This window comes from Lynx canadensis, chromosome A2, assembly GCF_007474595.2.
Source record: "Lynx canadensis isolate LIC74 chromosome A2, mLynCan4.pri.v2, whole genome shotgun sequence".
Classification (NCBI taxonomy): Eukaryota; Metazoa; Chordata; class Mammalia; order Carnivora; family Felidae; genus Lynx; species Lynx canadensis.
In genome coordinates this window covers 46,194,860-46,217,272 of record NC_044304.2, presented here as the reverse complement: position 1 = coordinate 46,217,272, position 22,413 = coordinate 46,194,860, and the positions used below count along the sequence as shown (strand labels likewise).

General features: G+C 38.9%; 1 protein-coding gene across 1 annotated transcript in view; it reads left to right on the top strand.

Moving 5' to 3' along the window:
- The first annotated feature begins 4,110 nt into the window (after positions 1-4,110).
- SUMF1 (sulfatase modifying factor 1) overlaps positions 4,111-22,413 on the top strand; it is a 94,916-nt gene continuing 76,613 nt past the window's right edge. Inside the window, exons 1-2 of the mRNA XM_030307279.1 lie at positions 4,111-4,408; positions 21,757-21,930. Of these exons, the coding sequence (XP_030163139.1) occupies positions 4,133-4,408; positions 21,757-21,930 (450 nt within the window). The 5' untranslated portion in view covers positions 4,111-4,132. The remainder of the gene's footprint in view (positions 4,409-21,756; positions 21,931-22,413) is intronic.

Here is a 22,413-nt window from a genome sequence, read left to right as displayed (position 1 = left end):
TTTTGTATGGGCAGCCTCAGGTTGAGGATGCAACCTGAAAATGGATGGGAGCTAGTAGAATCCCTTATCCACAGGCATGTTTTCCCACCAACACAGCAATTGAGCAGGGGACCCATTTCATAAGGAAGGAGATGCAGGGGTGGACCCATCCAATGGTTTTATCTCATACCACATCAACCAGAAACAAGCTGTCCTTGTGGAAACTGGGAGTGAGTTACTGAGGGCACAGTTGAAATGCCAGCTTGGAGGCCATCCTCTTCGGGATGGGGTCATTTATAAGGATGCCTATATGGCACTGTGTCCCCAAGTAGTAGGAGTACATGGTTCAGGAATCAAGGGGTGGTAGTAGAAGTGGCCCCACTTATTATCATTTGTAATAACCCACTGGGGACTTTGTTCCTCCCATCTCTGGAACTCTAAGCCCTGCAGAGTTGAAGGTCCTGGTCCATTAGATACAGGAAGGGTCCCACTGAACTGTAACTCATGGCTGCCATCAGGGCACTTTGGATTCCTTGTGTTCAGAGACCAGCAGGCAATATAAGGAATCTCTAATTTGGCAGGGAAATTGACCTGATTGTCAGGAAAAAATGTGAGGTGTCTTCTTAAAACTGCACAATGGCACTGCTTTTCACTTACAGTAAAAGTTTACCATATCGTACATCATCTAGCCCTCTGCTACCTTTCTGATCTCCCTTTCTTTTTATCTTCCTTTTGCTCACTCTATTGTAGCCAAACTCATCTTCTTGCTGCTTAGAAAACATGCATACTTTCAGGGCTAGGGTTCTTTCATCCAGCTTCATTAGTAGAAGGAGCAAGAAGACCAGCACAAGTACCTCAAAAGGGAGGTGGAGAGTGGGAGAGACACTGAATAAAATGACCTTATTTGTACAGAGTTGGTTGGTGAATTGCATGTTTACCTCTACTGTCTAGTGTAAGCCTCTTCATGTAGGGATTTCTTACCAATATCTTCCACTCACTCTTTGATTGGTGACCAGTAAGAAATTATCCAGTGGCTTGAGACAGGAGGTTGACACTTCCTGGAGAATCTACAAAGTATCCATTTTGGATAATGATTGCTAAAAATAGCAAACTATTTTTTGAGGTACTATGAAATTCCAAACACTGGGCTAAGCCTTTACATACTTTAACTTAATCTTTTTTTTTTTTTTTTTTTTTACATTTTAACGTTTATTCATTTCTGAGAGACAGAGAGATAGAGCATGAACGGGGGAGGGGCGGGAGATAGGGAGACACAGAATCCGAAGCAGGCTCCAGGCTCTGTGCTAACAGCACGGGGCTCAAACTTACAACTGCAAGATTGTGACCTAGGCCGAAGTCAGACGCTTAACAGACTGAGCCAGGCAGGCGCCTCAACTCACTTAATCTTTATAAAACTTCTAAGAAGAAGATATTGTTATCCCTATTTCACATATAAAGAAATAGAGGCTCAGAGAGGTGAATTGGCCTATGTCCTACCTCTCTCAAGTGGATAGCTTTAAACTCAGCTCTTTCTAAGCCTAGATCTGTATTATTTTCTCAGCAATCTGCTTCCCTTTAAGAGAGGTCACATTCATTCATTTATCCATTAATTCAATAAATTCACTGAGTGCTTATCACATGCCAGGCTTTGGGCTAATTTTTCCGATAACAGGGGTGAAAATTGGCAGGCTTCTTGCCTTCATGGAGGTCATACCCTAATGGTATAGCAGGATCTTGAATCTAAGGTGTTCAGTTTTCAGAAGGGAAGCTGACACAGCATGTGCAGAGACTGAACTTTTGCATAGAAACTGATAACAATTATCTTTGACCTAGACTTTGGAATCTAAATTGTCCAGAGTAAATTTATAACCATAATTAAAACAATGAACTTTTAGCCTCACCAACTGTGAAATGGGTATAATCATAGTAGGCTCCTTGCCAAGTGGTTGTGATCTCAAATAATAAAGTGTGTGAAAGCTCTTGGAAAACTGTGAGATAGTCAACAAGGGGGAAAGGACTATCCTATATTCTTTTTTTAAAGTTTATTTATTTATTGGGGGGGCAGAAAGTGAGAGGGAGAGAGAGAACCCCAAGCAGGCTCCATGCTCAGCACTGAGCCCAAAGCAGGGCTCTATCTCACAACCATGAGATCATGACCGGAGCTGAAATCCAGAGTTGGTCGCCCAACTGACTGAGCCACCCAGGAGCCCCTATATTCTTTAATAAAAAACAAACAAACAAAATCCAAATGTAAACTAGATAGTGATATAACAAACACCTAGATACCCATAAACAAAAAGCTTCAACAAATATCAACTCAAGGCCAATTCTGTTTCAATTCTAGTCACCACCTTCCTCCCATCACCCATTTTTTGGAAAGCAAATCCTTGACAGCATATCTCCTTATCTATATATAGATTCCACCACATAAATTTCAAAGGAAGGGATTCTTTTAAAAAACATAACCACAAATACTATTACCAATCTTAAAAATCTACAAGCAAAATTGATATTAATTCCTTAATTTTATTGAATACGGTAGTTTGATTCAGGGTCATATTTCCCTGATTATCTCAAAAATGTTTAGATATCAAAAGAATGTTTAAATCAATATTTAAATAAGATGCAGGGGCGCCTGGGTGGCTCAGTCGGTTGGGCGGCCAACTTCGGCTCAGGTCATGCTCTCATGGTTCATGGGTTCGAGCCCCGTGTCAGGCTCTGTGCTGACAGCTCGGAGCCTGGAGCCTGCTTCGTAATCTGTGACTCCCCCCACCTCTCTGTCCCCTTCCCAGCTCATGCTCTGTCTCTGTCTCTCAAAAAATAAATAAACGTTAAAATTTTTTTTAAAAATAAGATGCATATATTACAGCTGGTTGAGGTATCATTTTATTCTTTCTACCTCTTTTTCTTTTGATTTTTTTTTTCCTGAGGAAACTGGGTCCTGTAAAACAGTAGCTCTTGAACTTTAGTGTGTATTAGTGTGCATCAGTATGCATCAGAATCATCTAGAAAACATGTTAAAACACGGGTTGCTGGGGGTGCCTGGGTGGCTCATTCATTTAAGCATCTGACTCTCGATTTCACCTCAGGTCATGATCTCACAAGCCCCACATTGGGCTCTGTGCTGACAGTGAAGAGCCTGCTTGGGAGTCTCCTGCTCTCCCCCCAAATGCTTGCAGGCGCTCTCCCTCAAAAATAAATAAATATTAAAAACAACAACAACAACAAACCACAGGTTGCTGCATCCTGTCTCCACAGATTCTGACTGAATACTACATTTCTAACGTGTCCCCAGATGATGCTGACGCTGGCTGGTCTGAGACTCTTCAAGAGCCACTGTTGTACCTATCCCAGTGTACCTAGGATTTCTCTAATTATACCTTCAGTGAAGTGTTTCAATACGCTCATCTTCCCCTTATTTCTTATTAAGGGAAGCTTCTTTAATTGCCTACAGTACAGCATAATGACTAAACTCAGGTTTTAAGTTAGATTGGGCTTAAAACTTGTTTTTTGACACTTAATTTGCTATGTGACCTTGGGCAAGTCATTTAATTGCTCTGTGAACCCAGTATTACAGGATCCTCGGGGCACCTGGGGCTCAGTTGGTTGAGCCTCTGACTTTGGCTCTGGTCATGAACTCAGGGCTTGTGAGTTGAGCCCTGCGTCGGGCTCTGTGCTGGCAGCTCAGAGCCTAGAACCTGCTTCAGATTCTGTCTCCCTCCCTCTCTCTCTCTCTCTCTCTCTCTCTCTCTCTGCCCCTCTCCTGCTTGTGGTCTCTCTCTCTTTCTCTCTCTCAAAAATAAACGTTAAAAAATTTAAAAAATATTACAGGGTCCCTGTGAGGATTAATGAGATTTCAAAAAGTTAAGTACTTACTTAGCATACTGCCTGGCATTTAGCAAATGCTCAACAAATTTGATTATCATTTTTCAACCAAGAAATAATGATGAGGCTCAGAGTCGCTGTAAGGCCTTGAGTTTTGTAGGGTTTTGCGTTGCAGGGTCAGCGGAGCCTACCAGAGGCGCTCCATAGGAATGGTACCCAGAGAAAGTTGGAGAGAGAGCAAGGCTACCTCAAAAATCAACTCAGGGTTGGTTCCTTTAAGGAGGGCGCAGTCACGTGACCCACCTGGTCACATGGCTTGCGGGACAACATGGCTGCGCCCTCACTAGGGCTGGCTGGTGGATCCTGCGCCCGGCTCGGTCTCGTCCTCTTGCTGCCACTGTTCTTGCTGCCGGGCGAGGCGGCTGGGGGCGAAGAGGCCAGGACTGGCGCGGGCGCGGGCGCGGCTTCCCTGGCGGGCTCATGCGGCTGTGGCACTCCCCAGCGGCGCGGGGACCATGGCAGCTCGGCGGCCGCGCACCGATACTCGCGGGAAGCGAACGCCCCCGGGCAGGTCCTGGGAGAGCGGCCGCTCGCGCCCACCAAGGTGCTCTCTCGATTCCCTGAAGGCGGGTGGGGACCTCGGGGTTCTTGGACAGGGTCGGGATGAGCAAGGCAAGGGGTTTGCAGGAAGGCAGGTAAAGATTATAACCACACCCCAAGTCGCTCACGTGCTGATTCGATTCGATGAAAAGCACCTCCCCCCTTTCCCCCTCAAGACGGTGGGATCTTGGGGCCCGGCCGAATCCTGCTTGTTAGGGAATTTGGTTTGAGGACAGTTGACACTCCCCTTTCTCACTTCTTACTCATTTCCTCCTTACTCCACCCTATCTTCCTCTTGAGTTTCTCAGGCGTTTACGGGCGACAGGTTTTATTAACTGTGAAGGAATCTGGACAGTGGTCTTTAAATGTCTTTAACATTGTTGTATGTTTATCGATAGATTCTTCCAGTAGACACTGCTTCTTTTGTTTTGTTTTTTCAGTAGACTTTCTTGAGGGCAAGGACTTGTCCTGTTTATCTTATTATCCTTATTACTTCAGCACATAGGAAGGACCAAACCAATTGTAGTTCCTTTATTAGTGTTATTTATCTGTGCCTCTCTTAGTGCCTGGATGTGTTAAGTGTTAGTATATATGAATAATAACATTAGTAACAACAGTTACTTCATTCTTTCCAGGTACTTTGCATATTGGTATGGGTGTGGAATTATGGGGACTAGAACCCAGATGTTTGACTCCTAAACTCCTTCTTGTATATCTAGTACATCCTTTCCTTATTTTTTCTATCCCCCTTTTCTTTCCTGTGGTTTAATTCTGAACAGTACTCAGGACTTAGGTGAGAGGTAGTGTCCTCCATCAGGCCATGCCTGACTTCTTCCTTTTTCTTCCTCTTCAGTATTTCCGTATGCTGCCACCATAGTAGTTCTTTACTTTCACATTACAGTTACCAAAGATACTGTCTGGGGGTGCCTTTCCCCAGCTAGGGAGTGAGGATGTTGGGGGTGAGGACTCTAACTTTGTGGCTCAGGTATAGAGGGTTAGGAGGTTGGTAGCTGGGCTTCTGGTTGTTTCTCTGTCCTGTGTAATTTTTGGCCTTACACATTTTCTGGTTGTTACTCAGAGGATGCCCTGATTTATTAGTGTTTATCTTTTGTGTGGTAGGAGCCCTGGTTATTGTTGTAGTGTGTATTGACCATAGATGATTTTAATTTCTTTCTACCTTTGTGGTAAATGATAATCAGTTCCTCCCTCCTTCATAAGAGAATGCCTTGTATCTTTTTATCTGCTTTGTTACTAACAGGGTGACATTTACAGATTGATGTATATCAAATTTTTCCCTAGAACCTTTTGGCCAGTACAGAACATTGCTCATTTTAAGTGCTCTAACTTCTTTTTTAATTTCAGAATGAGATGTGGGTGCCAATGTCTGTTTAATTATGTTCATAAGATAAACATTTTTTTTCCATTTTTTCAGAGTGGTTTTGGGTCTGGCCTAGGTATTGTTTGGGTCATTTTTGGCAAGTTCCTGTTTGCTTGTTTGTTTGTTTCTTCCATACATGTTTTTATTTTATGCTAGTCTTCCCTTGAATTCACTTTCTCTAATGTTTGGAGGCATCTTATGCTATTAGTGAACTAGCTGTTGCTGAGAACACAGCTCACAAGCATTCAAGGACTCTACTTAATGACTGAACCCAAAGTAGCCTTGTTATCAAGACAAAAGACTTCATAAGAGGCAGTTCTTTATCTCTCTGTTTTCCTTAGTTTCAAGTGTTTCAGTTCATGTGGAGGTGACTTTGGTCTAATTCTGACACTTAGCCATTATTCTGAATTCAAGAAGTCCAATATTATGAGAGAGATACTTGGTTGTAGTGATTGACATTGTTTCCCTTAATTTTCTTTTTTTTAAAACTTACTGTTTCTTTTAGATGATTTTTACATTTAAAACAAAACTGAGAAGAAGGTACAGAAATTTCCCATATATCCCCAGCCCCTACACAATGTATAGCTTCCCCAGTTATCAACATCCTCCACCAGAATGGTACATTTGTTACAAATGATGAGCCTACATTTATGTATCATAGTTATCCAAAGTCCATAGTTTTCCTTAGAGTTCACACTTGGTGTTGTGCGTTGTATGGGTTTGGACAAATGTATGGTGTATATTCATCATTATAATATCATATAGTGTGGTATATAGTATAGTATTTTCATTCCCCTAAAACTCTTTGTGCTCCCTCTATTCATTCCTTCCCCTCCTCCCCACTGGCAACGTCTGATCTTTTTATTGTGCCCATAGTTTTGCCTTTTCTGGAATGCCACAATTGGAATTATATACTATGTAGCCTTTCAGATTGGCTTCTTTCTTTGGTAATATGCATTTACGATTCTTCGATGTCTTTTCATAGTTTAATAGCTAGTTTCTTTGTAGCACTGAATAATATCCATAAACTACAGTTTATCTCTCCATTCACTTACCAAAGGGCATCTTGCTTGCATTTAAGTTTTGGCAATTGGGAATAAAGCTGCTATAAACATCTGTGTGCAGGTTTTTGTATGGACATAAATTTTCATAAATACCAAGAAGCACAATTGCTGGAACATATGGCAAGAATATGCTTAGGTTTTTAAGAAACTGCAAAATTGTCTTCCAAAGTGGTTGTATCATTTTGCATTTCCACTAGCAATATATGAGCGTTCCTCTTGCTCCACACTGTCACCAGCATTTGGTGTTGTCATTGTTCCAGATTTTGGGCATTCTGAGGTATGTGGTGGTATCTCACTGTTGTTTTAGTTTGCATTTTTTTGCTTAACATATGATATCTTTGCCATCTGTGTGTCTTCTGTGTTGAGGTGTCTGTTAAGTCTTTGGCCCATTTTTATTTTCCTTTTAATTTTTTTCCTTTTCTTTTTTGATGTTTATTTATTTATTTTGAGAGAGAAAGAGAGCAAGAGCGAGAGTGAGCAGGGGAGGGGCAGAGAAAGGGGGAGACAGAGAATCCCAAGCAGGCTTCACACTGTTAGTGTGGAGCCTGATGAGGGCTCGAACCCACAAACCATGAGATCATGACCTGTGCTGAAATCAAGAGTCAGACACGTAACTGACTGAGGCACCCAGGTGCCCCATGGCCTGTTTTTAAATCAGATTGTTTTGTTTTCTTATTGTTGAGTTTGAAGAGTTCTTTGTTTTGGATAACAGTCCTTTATCAGATGTGTCATCTGCGAATTTTTCTTAGTCTGTGGCTTGTCTTCTCATTCTCTTGAATTATTTTTTGAAGAGCAGAAATTTTTAATTTTATTGAAGCCTGGCTTGGCACCTTCTTTTGTGGATGATGCCTTTGATGTTGTGTCTAAAAAGTCATCACCCGGTCCCCTGGGTGGCTCAGTCAGTTAAGCATCTGACTTCAGCTCAGGTCATGATCTCATGGTTCGTGAGTTCAAGCCCCGTGTTGGGCTGTGTGCTGACAGCTCAGAGCCTGGAGCCTGCTTCAGTTTCTGTGCCTCCCTCTCTCTCTGCCCCTCCCCTGTTCAAGTCTGTCTGTGTGTCTGTCTCTCTCTCAAAAATAAATAAACATAAAAAAAATTTAAAAAGTCATCACCATACCCATTGTCATCTAGGTTTTCTCCTATGTTATCTTCTAAGAGTTTTACAGTTTTGCATTTTAGATTTAGGTCTGTGATCTATTTTGAGTTAATTTTTGTGAAGGGTATAATGTCTGTGTCTGGATTATTATTTTTATGTGAATATCCAGTTGTTCTGGCACTGTTTATTGAAGAGACTACCTTTGCTCCACTGTTTTGCCTTAGCTCCTTCCTCAAAGACCAGTTGACTTTCCTTACGGATGTTTTCTCCTGGGCTCTCTTTGCTGTTTTATTGATCTATTTGTTCTTTCACCAGTATACACCATCTTGATTACTGTAACTTTACAGTAACTCTTCAAGTTGGGTAGCATCCACCCTCTAGCTTTGTTTTTTTCCTTCAGTGTTGTGTTGGCTATTCTGGGCCTTTTGTCTGTTCATATAAACTTAGAATCACTTTGTTGATATCATAAAATAACTTTCTGAGGTTTGGATTGGGGTTGTATTAAATCTAATTTTTTTCTTTTGTGTTTATTTAGTTTAATTCAGCAGATGTTTATTTGGTACACATATTTGATAACACTACCTTATGTCCTAGGCATAAAGAAAAGAAAAAGACCTATGCCCTCCCCTTAAAGCATTTACCATTTACTCTCTGGTGGGTGTGCGCTTGCTAGCGTCTGCACATGTGCACTCTCTGTTCCCCCATCGTTTTCTCCCCCTACCTTCCTCTCTCTCTCACTCTCTCTCTCTCTGCCTTCCACCTCCACGCACAATTACATGTAAGCATCATTTTTCCATAGTGATAACACTACAGGAGAAATATGTTACAAAGCCCTTGGAGAGGAAGCAACAATTCATTCTTCCTGGACAAATTAGGAAATATCTTAAAGAAAAGGTCACATTAGAGCTAGGGCTTGAAGGAGATATTTTCAGGAGCTGGGATGGAAGGACAGATTGAAGGACATTCCAAGAAGGGGAGGAGCGTGGGCACAAACAGAGCGTTGTGCAAGTGCATGGTGTGTTCTGGGAAATGTTAGTAATGTAAGGTTTCTGGGGATGACATTTTCACACTTTTTAACGTAACGCTTTTCAACTGTGAGTCTTTTTTTTGTATTTCAATTCATTTAATGAGCACTTGGCAAGATGAGGGACACAAAATAATAAATAGCACTGGCTTTACCCTCAAGGAATTTACAGTTTCATTGGAAAGTTCTTGCAGTAAAAATTGTATGGGAAACAACTTAGATATTTTAAAATTTTACTCAAGTCCCTTCTGGTTAAAAATATATATAATTCTCAATGAGAAAATTGTCCTAACGATTTCTACTGGGGTTATTTTGTACAAGGTAGCAAGATGTTTTGATCTCCATGTATCTTTTAAAACTGTTGCTTGAAAGGCATTTGGAATCATGGGATGATTAAATTGTATGTCATGGCTCTGTATGTATGGGTAACTCCAGTCCTGATTTCCCATCTGAGAATGTTTCTGATTGAGTAATGCTTTCCCATGTGTCGAAGCATGATCGAATGCCATCTCTTCCATGAAACCTTTCCTCCAGAAAGTAGTATTAAAGGCAACTTGTATATTTTCTTTGGTATTTTCTGTGTAGTTGTCTGATATTCTACATGGGAAGTATTTTTAGACCTTTTTAAATCTCTGTATCTCTATTGCCAGAGTGCCTTACACATTTTAGACGTTCTCTAATAATTGCTTGAATGATCTGTTACCTTTTTTTGGTGGATACAATACTGAAAAAATTGCTGTGGGAATAAAGGGTGTCCCCTACTTTGAAGAAAACTTTGTAAAACAATCTTTTGCTGTGTCTCATCCTCCCAAGAATCCAGTAAGAGATACTATTGCCCACTTTACAGATGAGGCCACTGAGGCTTAATAGACTCATAAATCCCAGGGCTTGAAGGAACTTTAATGTTATTCCGTCTATAATTATTGTCTGTCTGTGTAGGCGGTAGACTAAGAGAATGGTATAGATAGATAAGCCTTGTCTAGACAGCTAAGGCAGATCCAGAGATCATGCTTCTCTTTTTCACCTCACTTTCTTCTGACCCTTTAGCTTATTAGATTTGAGGGGAGGAAAGAAGGAAAAGGGAGGCCTACCCAAAAGTGTTCATATAAGCTTATTTCATTTTTGTATGTAAGATAAAAATCTCACAGCAAGGGAAAGAAAAGGCAAAGCTGACCTCAGCTGGAAAAAAAGTGGAGGAGGGCCATTATGGGCTCTCATAGTTGGAAAGTTCAAGAGCAGATAAGGCCCCAGACACAACTGGTTCCAGGGCCTGAGGCAGTATCTTCAGATCTTCCTTTTTGACTGTCTCCTGGCTCTTCTTTCTTATGTGTTTGCTCCGTTTTCAGGCAATCTCTCTCTTTCTGTCTATCTCTTTTTACTGATGGAAGAGAGAGTACCCCTTTTCTCAAAGTCACAGTTGGCCAACCTGAGCCACAGTAGATGGGGTAAGAGCTCATGACTCTCTATACTTAGAGAGTTGAATACATGGTTTTCAAAGGGATGTCAGTTGCTCTGACAAGAACAGGAAGCATTGAATGCCAGGTGGGCAAAAGTAATAGATGCCCACTGCACCTGGCTGGAGTGTATAGCCCAAATATGGTTCTAGGGGTAAAAGAATCACCTTGACTTCTGTGCTTTTGGCTTGAGTGGCATTGACACAAACTATGGTGTGGCAAAAGGGTTTTAACATACTTTCAAGGAGGAATGGATTGTTTGAATCTGGAACTTCAAAAGGAAGACTTGATTAGAATGGTTCTTTCATCTGACTTACGGTCCTACAGATTGAAACACCTGGTGCTCTGGATTTTACCAGCACCACATTTCACATTTGTAGGACAGGAAACTTTATCTCATTCATGGAAATTGGAAATTCTGATCTACTCAGAGCAATGCAGGCTACTGTTATCTATTACTTCCAGAACGCCTCCAGAACGGAAACTTGGCTTATTCAGGGTTGGCTATCTCTGATGGTTAATGAAAGAAGAAGAAAAAGAAAAACTAGGCCAGGAGTCCACAGTGGAAGTTGTGATTGTATTAGCATTGTTGGTACTCACCTTGAGGAAGAAGAGGATGAGAAAATGAGGTGATTGTAAAACTTCATTAGGAACAAGGCACACAGCTTCCTGTGGGTCTGAACACCTGTTCTCAGGATAGGACCTACCTGTCTGCTGCTGGAGAGCTTTTTCATTTTTACCTTTTAAGTCCTTTATTAAACCTTTTTTTAGACCATTTTAATAATCATTTTAAAACTACACTTGAAGCTTTTGTCTGTAGTCTTCTATTTTTCTGCTTCTCTGCAGAACTGCTTAACATTCTGCCTTCTCTTCCAAGGCCTGAGGAATCTTGTGTCTCAGATGTTTGGAGGATTATGAGAATAATGCATGAACCTAGTTCAGTCCTTGAGCACAGTCTTTCTTTTGGGGGGAGGGGAGGCAAAGCTTTTATGTCACACAATTCAACCTGTGCCTATTACTCCTCTATACTACAACAGCTTTACATTATACCCAGTCACAGAAATACTGCAAGAATACTTCCTAGGAACCCCAAAATAATATTGACCCTGTTCATTTGGTCTGTCTCCAAATGTTCTAATTTCTTCACACTGGAAAACTCCTCCCTGTGTAGGTTGGAGCATTTTCTGGTGGAGAGCTGTGTTGCTTTGTAATTGATCAGCGTACTACCCGAGGGTGTGGACTGGCTTCTTCCTTAAAAGGGAAGACCGAGCTGGTGATCTGGCTTTGGGCCGTGGTTTCTTCTTCCCATAAAATTACCTTGTGGTTGCTTTTGAGAATTTCCTTTGGCCTGAGATTCCAGAAGACAGTGCATTTGGATCTGAGGTTCAAAGGTAAGATGAGGCCCAAACTCTACTAAGAAAATATAGAATGTTTGTCAAGCAGTGTCTTTTACACAGGTTTCACTATCATGCAACCATGCTATCCAAGTCTGGGACTGTGTTATAAAAGAAAAAGAATTTTTACAATTAGGAATAATTCAAATAGCTAATTCCTCATCATATTCATGATTTCACTCATTCAGTCCATAAAGATTTTTTTTTTTTTAAGTGTCTGCCCTGAACTATGTGCCATGCTAGGCCCTGGGGATATAGAAGTGAAAACTTTATTTGTGATTCCTAAAGAGCCTAGGATCTAGGGGAGGTGAAAACCCATCATTAAGTTACTGTGTGTGCCACTTTTTAGGATACATAGAGGTATTTATTTGAGGAACCCAAATGAGGGACATACGACTCAGACAGAGGAGGGAATTGTAGGCAATAGGCCTAGAGGAAGTGATCTTGAATATTGACTGTTTACAGACAGTGTAGGTAGAATACAGGGTGAGGGAGATGGTGAGAGATTAGGCTTCAAGGCTTAGATACTTTATTTTACCCTGAAAAGGTGAGGGGCACACCTAAACAAATTAAGTAGGAAAGTGGTATATGATTAAATTGACATGAACCTTGAGATCATCACCTGAGCCAAAACCAAGAGTTGGTTAACTGAACCACCCATGCACCCCTACACTATGTGCTTCTTAATGAAGAAGACATCACCACCTCTAGGGAAGTTTTAACTACCCCCAAATCAAACCTGAATCTGATAAAGCCTCCAGATTCAGCTATCAGTTTTCAGGAGGTGCAGAGGACAGGGGATAATGGTAAACTACACTATAAGTTTATAGTCAACAAAATCTTGACTCTGGGAATCTATTGGACAAATGACCCAGTTTCTTCAGCAAATAAATTGCAAAAGGAAAAAGTTAAGGGAGAACTTACAGATTTAGATACCTAAATACCATATTAAAAAAAATGTAAACTGTAATGTATAGGATGCATAGTTAAATAATTAAACTGCAAATAAAATAAGGTAACAGTGCATATAAAAGGATAGTGCAGTATGGTGACTATAGTTAATGCAGTATTATATATTTGAAAGTTGATAAGAGATCTTAAAAGTTTTTACCATAAAAAAAAACAAATTATTTAACTGTTGTGATGGATGTTAACTAGACTTATTATGTAATCATTTCATACTATATAGGATTATTGAATCATGTTGTACACCTGGAGCTAATATAATGTCCTGTATCAATTGTATCTTAAATAAAAGTGAAAAGTCTGAGCAGTGGTTTTCCTCTCTGATGAGACAGAGGATTTATGTTCACCATGGGCATAATAATGGCTTCTGCAGTAATTGGCAAAGTACTTTCTTTCATGGAGGGTGGGTTATAAAGATGTTTGCCTTACAATTTATTAAGCAATATATGTAATGCTTTTTAAAATATTTGTTACAACTAAAAAAGATTTTAGGTTTTAGGTGGTGCAGTAAAGGTGTCCATTCTCCTAAAACAAGAACAATAACAAAAACAGCCATTTGCCCTGAATTTTCTTTTTTTTTTAAGTTTTTATTTTATTTTATTTTTCAATATATGAAGTTTATTGTCAAACTGGTTTCCATACAACACCCAGTGCTCATCCCAAAAGGTGCCCTCCTCAATACCCATCACCCACCCTCTCCTCCCTCCCACCCCCCCATCAACCCTCAGTTTATTCTCAGTTTTTAAGAGTCTCTTATGCTTTGGCTCTCTTCCACTCTAACCTCTTTTTTTTTTTCCCTTCCCCTCCCCCATGGGTTTCTGTTAAGTTTCTCAGGATCCACATAAGAGTGAAACCATATGGTATCTGTCTTTCTCTGTATGGCTTATTTCACTTAGCATCACACTCTCCAGTTCCATCCACGTTGCTACAATGCCCTGAATTTTCTAAGCAATGATGTGTATGGGGCACTAAAGAAGCCCCAGAATAAATTTGAAATCTTGTATTGGTTACAAGTTGGGTTTCCACCTGATTCCTTATAGAACTGTCAAAAAGTACACAGTATTTTTTTAGAGAAGTAAAAAGCTATGCCTTTCTGGAACTGACCAGTCTTTTTAATTAAAAAAAAATTAAAAATGTTTATTTATTTATTTTGAGAGAGGGGAACAGGAGAGGGGCAGAGAGAGAGGGAGACAGAATCCCAAGCAGGCTCTGCACCATCAGCGTGGAGCCTGATGCAGGGCTCGAACCCATGAACCATGAGATTATGACCTGAGCTGAAATCAAGAGTTGGGTGTTCAACCAACTGAGCCATCCAGTCCCTCCTGACCAATCTTTTTTAAAAATTTATTTTTATTGAGGTGTAACTGACCAATTTTCTTTTACCTCCTTTCCTGCCCCCCACCCCCTGCCTGTGGCAACCACCAATCTGTTCTCTGTATCTGTAAGCTTGTTTTTTATTTGTTTCTTTAGATTCCACATAGAAGAGAGGTCATATGTTATTTGTCTTTCTCTGTCTGACTTTACTTAGCGTAATGCCCTCAAGGTCCATCCATGTTGCAAATGACAAGATTTTATTCTTTTTTATGACTGAACGATTGAGAAATATATGTATATATACATTATATATACCATGTATATGATATACACAAGGCAGTATATTTTTATATATACACACATATTTATATACTTACATACATTCCACAGTTTCTTTATCCATTCATCCACTGATGGAAACTTAAGTTGTTTCCATATCTTGGCTATTATAAATAGTGCTACCTTGAACATTGGGGTGCATACATCTTTTTGAATTTCTGTTTTAGTTATCTTTGGGTAAATACCCAGAAGTGAAATTACTGATTATGTGGTTCTTTATTTTTTTATTTTTTAAATATATTTTAATGTTTGTTTATTTCTGAAAGACAGAGAGACTGCATGAGTGGGGGAGGGCGGAGAGAGCAGGAGACGGAATCTGAAGCAGGCTGTAGGCTCCAAGCTGTCAGCACAGAGCCCATTGTGGGGCTCGAACTTGTGAAACGCAATATCATGACCTGAACTGAAGTTGGACGCTCAACTGACTGGGCTACAGGGGCGCCTCTATGTGATCATTGTTTAAATAATACTTTTTAGCTTTTTGAGGAGCCTCTATACTGTATTCCATAGTGGTTGTACCAATTTACATCCCTGCCAACAGTACACATGAGTTTCTTTTAACCACATTTTTTGCCAGCACTTATTTCTTACACTGTTGATGAGCCATTGTAACAAATGTGAGGTGTATTGATAACAGCCATTCTAACAGGTATGAGGTGCAATCTCATTGTGGTTTTGATTTACATTTCTGTGATAATGATGGTGAGCATCTTTTCATGTACTTGTTGACCATCTATATATTTTCTTTGGAAAAATGTCTATTTAGGCCATTTATTAATCAGATTTTTTTTTTGCTGTTGAATTGTATGAGATCTTTATATATTATGAATATTAGCTTCTTGTTAGATACATGATTTGCAAAAAAATTCTATCATTCATTAGGTTGCCTTTTTATTTTATTGATGGTCTCCTTTGCTGTACAGATGCTTTTTAATTTGATATAGACCCACTTGTTCATTTTTGCTTTTGTTATACTTTTAGTGTCAGATTCAAAAAATCATCACCAACACCTGTAACAAGGAGCTTACTGCTTAGGTTTTCTTCCAGAATTTTATGGTTTCAGGTCTTATGTTCAAGTCTTTCATCCATTTTGAGTTAATTTTGTGTATGGTGTAAGATAGTGGTTTAGTTTCATTCTTCTGAATGTGGCTATCCAGTTTTCCTAACACTATTTATTGAAGAGACTCTTCTCTCCATTTGATATTCTTTGCCTCTTTGTTGTAAACTTATTGACCATGTTTACATGGGTTTATTTCTGGGCTGTCTGTTATGTTTCATTGTTTTTATGCCAATACCATAGTGTTTTAATTACTGTAGCTTTGTAATGCTGTTTTAAATCAGGGAGTGCAATGCCTCCAGATTTGTTCTTTCTCAAGGTTGCTTTGGCTATTCAGAGTCTTTTGTGGTTTCATGCAAATTTTAGGTTTGTTTTTTCTATTTCTGTGAAAAATGCTATTGGAATTTGATAGGAATTGCATTGAATTGTAAGAATGCGATTAGTTCTTTATTAATTCTTTATTAATTTATTAATTAGTTCAATATTAATTCTTTAAATGCATGAGCATGGAGTATATTTTCCATGGTTGTTTTCAATTTCTTAATGTGTTGTTTTCAGTATACAAGTCTTTCAGCCCCTTGGTTAAATTTATTCCTGGATATTTTATTATTTTTGATGCAATTGTAAATGGGATTGCTTTATCTTTCTGATATTTGGTTATTACTGTATGGATATGTAACAGGATTTTTTGCTATTGATTTTGTATCCTGCAACATTACTGGAATTTGATTATTAGTTTACAGTTTTTTGGTGGAGTCTTCGGGGTTTTCTATATAATGTTATCTGTACATGATGATAGTTTTACTTCTTCCTTTCTCATTTGAATGTCTTTTGTTTCTTTTTCTTCTCTAATTACTCTGGCTAGAACTACCAATATTAAATTGAATGAAAGTGGCAAGAGTGGGCATCCTTGTCTTGTTCCTGATCTTAAAGGAAAAACTTTTAGCTTTTTACCATTGAGTATAATGTTACCTGTGGTCTTGTCACATACCCTTTATTATGTTTAGGTACTTTCTGTCTGTACCCACTTTGTTGAGAGTTTTTATCATAAGTAGATGTTGAATTTTGGGGGTGCCTGGGTGGCTCAGACAGTTAAGTGTCTGACTCTTGATTTTAGCTCAGGTCGCGATCTCATGTTTCATGAGATAGAGCCCTGTGTCAGGCTTTGTGCTGACAGCTTGTGGCTTGCTAGGATTCCATCTCTCTGCCCCTGCCCCCGCCTTCTCAAAATAAATAAACCTTAAAAAAAATTAAGTGGATGTTGAAATTTGTCAAATGCTTTTTTGCATCTGTTGATATGATCATATGATTTTTTCTCATATGTTATGTTAATGTGGTGTATCACACTGGCTGATTTGTGGATGTTGAATCAGACTTGCTTCCCAGGAATAAATCCCCCATGATCATGGTGTGTGATCTTTTTAATGTATTGTTGAATTCAGTTTGCTAATACTTTGTTGAGAATTTTTGCATCTATGTTCATCACAGATATGCGCCTATAATTTCTTATTCTTGCAGCATCCTGTCTGGTTTTGGTGTTGGGATAATACTGACCTCATAAAATGAGTTCGGAAGTTCTCTCTCTTCAGTTTTTTGGAAATGTTTGGGGAGGATTGGTAATAATTCTTCTTTGAATGTTTGGTAGAATTCCCCAGTGAAGCTGTCTGGTTCTAGACTTTTGTTTTTTGGGGGAGGTTTTTGATTACTGATTCAATTTCCTTAGTAGTAATCGGTCTGTTCAGATTTTCTGTTTCTCCATGATTCATTCTGGTAGGTTGTATGTTTCTGGAAATTTTTTCCAGTTTTTTAGGTTGTTCAATTTTTTGGCATATAATTGTTCATAGTGGTTTCTTATGATCCTTTGTGTTTCTGTGGTATCATTTATAATATCTTCTCTTTCATTTTTGATTTTATTTATTTGAGTCCACTCTCTTTTTTTCTTGGTGAGTCTAGCTAAGGATTTATCATTTTTATCTTTTTAAAGAACTGGTTTCTTCATTTATTGCTCTGAATTTCTCAGAATTTCTTTTGCTGCATCCCATAAATTTTAGTATATTTCCATTTTTATTTGTCTCATATTTTTTAAATTTATGTTTTGATTTCTTTTTTGACCCCTTGATTAATAAGTAGCCTGTTGTTTAATCTTAACGTAACTGTGAATTTTGTGGTTTTCTTTATGGAATTGATTTCTAGTTTCATATCATTGTGCTTGGAAAGTTGCTTGACATGATTTCAGACCTCTTAAATTTATTAAGACTTGTTTTGTGGCCTGTCATGGGATCTATCCTGGAGAGTGTTCCATGTGCACTTGAGAAGAATGTGTATTTTTTGCTTTTGGATGGGATGTTCTGTATATGTCTGTTAAGTCTATTTGACCTAATGTGTTGTTTAAGGTTGTGGTTTCTTCATTGATTTTCTCTCTGGGTGTCCTATCCATTGATATAAGTGGGATATATTATTGTGGTGCTGTCTATTTCTCCCTTTAGGTCTATTAATATTTGGTTTATCTATTTACATGTTTATATATTTACATATGTTGGTTGCATACATTTTTACAAGTGTTATATCCCCATGTTGGAGTGGCCTCTTTATCATTATGTAATGCTCCTTGTGTTTTATTGTAGTCTCTGTTTTAAAGTTGATTTTGTCTGATGTAAGTATAGCTACTCCAGCTTCCTGTTGGTTTCCATTTTCATGGAATATCTTTTTCCTTCCCTTCACTTTCAGTCTGTGTGTGGTTACCTCTAAAGTAAGTGTCTTGTAGACTGCATATAGATGGTTCTTGTTTTTTAATTTATTCAGTCACTCTTTGTCTTTTGATTGGATAGTTTAGTCCATTTACATTTATAGTAATTATTTATAGGTATGTACTTATTGCCATTTTGTTCATTGTTTTCTGGCTTTTGTTGTTGTTATTCCTCTCTGTTCCTCTTTTCTTCTCTTGCTCTCCTTCTTTGTGGTTTGATTGGTTACTTTAGGGGTATGCTTATATTCCTTTTCCTTTATCTTTTGTGTATTTACTATAGGTTTTCACTTTGTGATTACCATGAGGTTTTCATATAACAACCATGAGATTTTTATATAGCCTATTTTTAAGTTGATAACTTGTTTTATTGCATTCTAAAGTGTCACATTTTTACTCCCTGCTGCCATATTTCATGTTTTTGATATCTCATTTTGTATCTTTTCATTTTACATATCCCTTAACTAGTTATTGTGATGAGTTGTTTTCACTTTCTGTGTCTTTTAATCTTCATGCTAGCTTTATAAGTGATTAGTCCACTATGTTTACTATATATTGGTAAATATATTTATTATGTATTTCCTTTACTTGTGGATGTTTAACTTTCTGTTTTGTGGATGGTCCACAATTTACTTAACCTGTCTACTTCTGATGGACATTTAGGTTATTTCCAATCTTCTGTTAAAAACAGAGCTGTAATAAATTGTATTGGATACCAAAGATTGGCATTTCCGAAAGTTCAGTAGGTCCTTAAATATTTGCTGAATGAATGACTGAACAGAAGATAAACAGCTTAGCGTGGAGCAAGGAGGGATGTGAAAGGATGAGACTGGAGACAGGGTGACTGGTTGTGAGGCTCCTGCAGTTGTCTGGGAATAGAAAAGAGGGGACAAATCAGAAGGAAATACATTTAGGAGATCCAGTAAGACAGGGTGACCTCTGTAATGCTGGGATTAGGGGACAGGAATAGTCAGGCATGATTTTTTTTAAAGTTTACTTATTTATTTTGAGAGAGAGGGAATGTACATGTGTGTGCACGCATGTGGTCTCACCAACCATGAGATTGTGACCTGAGCTGAAATCAAGAGTCAGACACTTGACCAACTGAGCCATCCATGTGCCCCAGGCATGATTCCTTAGAGGAATAGTAATACATTGGACAAATAATAAGCATTTATTACCCATATATCATAGATGAAAAGAGCTTCATTTTCATTGGGAAATATATGCACAGAATTAAAGACAACCACTAGCAAAGATAATCAATGGAAATAGTAGGAATCAATGATTGTTGATTACTACTTTCCATTTCTTCTGATCTTGTTTTTCCAGATCTTCTGCTGTTACTGCTAACCCACATTCTTTCTTTTTATTCCTAGTTATCTCTCTTTGACTTCCTCTTTTTCCTTCCTCAATTTGAACCTTATTTTATTTTATTTTTATTTTATTTTAAAGTTTACTTATTTTTGAGAGAGACAGAGATAATGTGAGTGGGGGAAGGGCAGAGATAGAGGGAGAGAGAGAGAGAGAATCCCAAGCAGGCTCCATTCATACTGTCAGTGCAGAGCCCATTGTGGGGCTCGAATCCATGAAACTGTGAGATCATGACCTGAGCTGAAATCAGGAGTCAGACACTTAACTGACTGGGCCATCCAGGCACCCTGAGAACCCTTATTTTATAGATTAGATACCTCACAATTCTTAAGCTGCCGGGAGGTCAATGAATTGATTTGTCATTCAGCTGATTAGAAAGTAAGATACTGTGCCTGCAGAGTATATTTCTGACAGATGGTATGGTTGTGTGTGTGTGTTTTTTTTTTTTTAAACATTGAGCTAGGAGTGCGTGGGTGGCTCACTTGGTTACCTGTCTGGCTCTTGATTTTAGCTCAGGTTACAATCTCACAGTTCATGAGATTGAGCCCCAAATCAAGGCTCTGTACTGTGTGGATCCTGCTTGGGATTCTCTCCCTCCCCCTCTCTCTGCCCTTCTCCTGCTTGCATGTGTGTGCATGCTGTCTTTCTCTCTCTCAAAATAAATACATAAACTTAAAAAAAAATGAGATAGAATGACATACCATGAAATTCACCTTTATGAGTTGAACAGTTCATTGTTTCATATCTTATTCACAAGGTTTCACAACCAGCATCAGTAATTCCAGAACGTTGCATCACCCCCAAAAAGAAACCCTGTATCCATTAGCAGTCATTCCCCATTTTTATTTTTCTCCTACCTCTGGCAACTGCTGGTCTACACTATGTCTCTTTGGATTTGTCTGTTCCGGGCATTTCATAGGTATGGAATCATACAAGATGTGGCCTTTTGTGAGTAGATTCTTTCACTTAGAATAATGTTTTCAAGGTTCATCCATATTGTAATATGTATTGGCACTTCATTTCTTTTTATGGCTGAGTAATATTTCATTTTATAGATGTACCACATTTTGTGTATCTGTCATTTGATGGACATTTGAGTTTCTGTTTTTTCGGCTGTTGTGAATAATGCTACTCTGAACATTTTGTGTAGGAGGTTTCTTCGTGGACATTTGTTTTCATTTATCTTGGATATCTTTGTAGGAGTGAAATTGCAGGGTCATATGGTAACTCTGTTTTTAGATTTTTAAAGAACCAAGAGACTGCTTTCTAAGGCAGCTGCATCACTTCACATTCCTTCCAGCAATATGTGAAGGTTCCAACTTCCACATCCTTGTCAATACTTGTTATTGTCAATCTGTTTGGTTGTAGTCATGCTAGTGGGCATGAAGTAGAGTCTCTTTTTAGTTTTTACTTATATTTTTCTGATGATTCATGATGTTGAGCATAGGCTTGCATTTGTTAGGTGAATATATTCGGTGCAGTCCTTAGGTGCTCTGTTTAGGGCTAGACATACAGTTGTGAACAAGGCAGTCCACTGCTCTCTTGGAGATTAGATTTTATTTGAGACCGTAGATAGGAGCAAAGTAATTGCAATTAGAGTTTTAATAAGGAATCAATTAAGGACAAGGACATAATAAGGGCAAGACATGGTCCCTTATTAAACTTTTTACATATTCCATTTCAGTGATTTAAGTCTTTTCTATTTCATTGGAGACCCACATTCACTCAGTGGTTTTTAAGAATATGATATATGGCATTTTTGCATTTGATTTTATTTTTAAAAATAAAATTTGAAAAAAATTCAAAGGAAATGAGAGCATATTAAAGGAAAATCATACTGAAATGTATAAAAAAGTGGAATATTTTCCCTGCCTTTGCACTCCAGCCATTAGCAGCTTGGTGACTATTTATTGCTCCAGACCTATTTCCATGGCATATATCATGTAGAGTTTTGATTAAGGAAACTACCTTGCGAAAGAATTTTCACGTGTTTTTGAGACTTGCATAGGAGCATGAGTGATATCACTGTGCAGTGATTTATGTGGTGGGCATGTAATACCGTGGGTGCTTATTGTGTGCTAGGTGCTCTGTGCTTGACACAGGTCCACTTTGGCTCTGATGGCACAACTCCTCGTCTCCCCTTTCGCTGCAGATGGTCCTCATCCCCGCCGGAGTGTTTACAATGGGCACAGATGATCCTCAGATAAAGCAAGATGGGGAAGCACCTGCGAGGAGAGTTGCTATTGATGCCTTTTACATGGATGCCTATGAAGTCAGTAATGCTGAATTTGAGAAGTTTGTGAACTCAACTGGCTATTTGACAGAGGTAATAGGGTTGGGATGGGGAGGAAGAACTTGGTGTTTTCTAAAAAAAATTTTTTAAATGTTTATTTATTTTTGAGAGATAGAGAGACACAGCATGAGTGGGGGAAGGGCAGAGAGAGGGGAAGACACAGAATCTGAAGCAGGTTCCAGGCTCAGAGCTGTCAACACAAAGCCCAACGCAGGGCTTGAGCCCATGAACCACGAGATCATGACCTGAGCTGAAGTTGGATGCTTAACTGACTGAGCCACCCAGGTGCCCCGAACTTGTTCTTTTCTAATATCGATCATCCACTTTCTATTATGTGCCCAATACCATGTTCAACACCTTATGTATATTTCATCTAATCTAGTTCTCATAGCAACCCCATGAGGCCAGTTATGTTTTAGGAAACTGAGGATTAGAAAGTGGTTTGCCCTGAGTTACACAGCTAGTGTTGGGGCTGGGATTCAGGCCTGGCTAGTGAGATGGCAGGGCCTGTGTTCT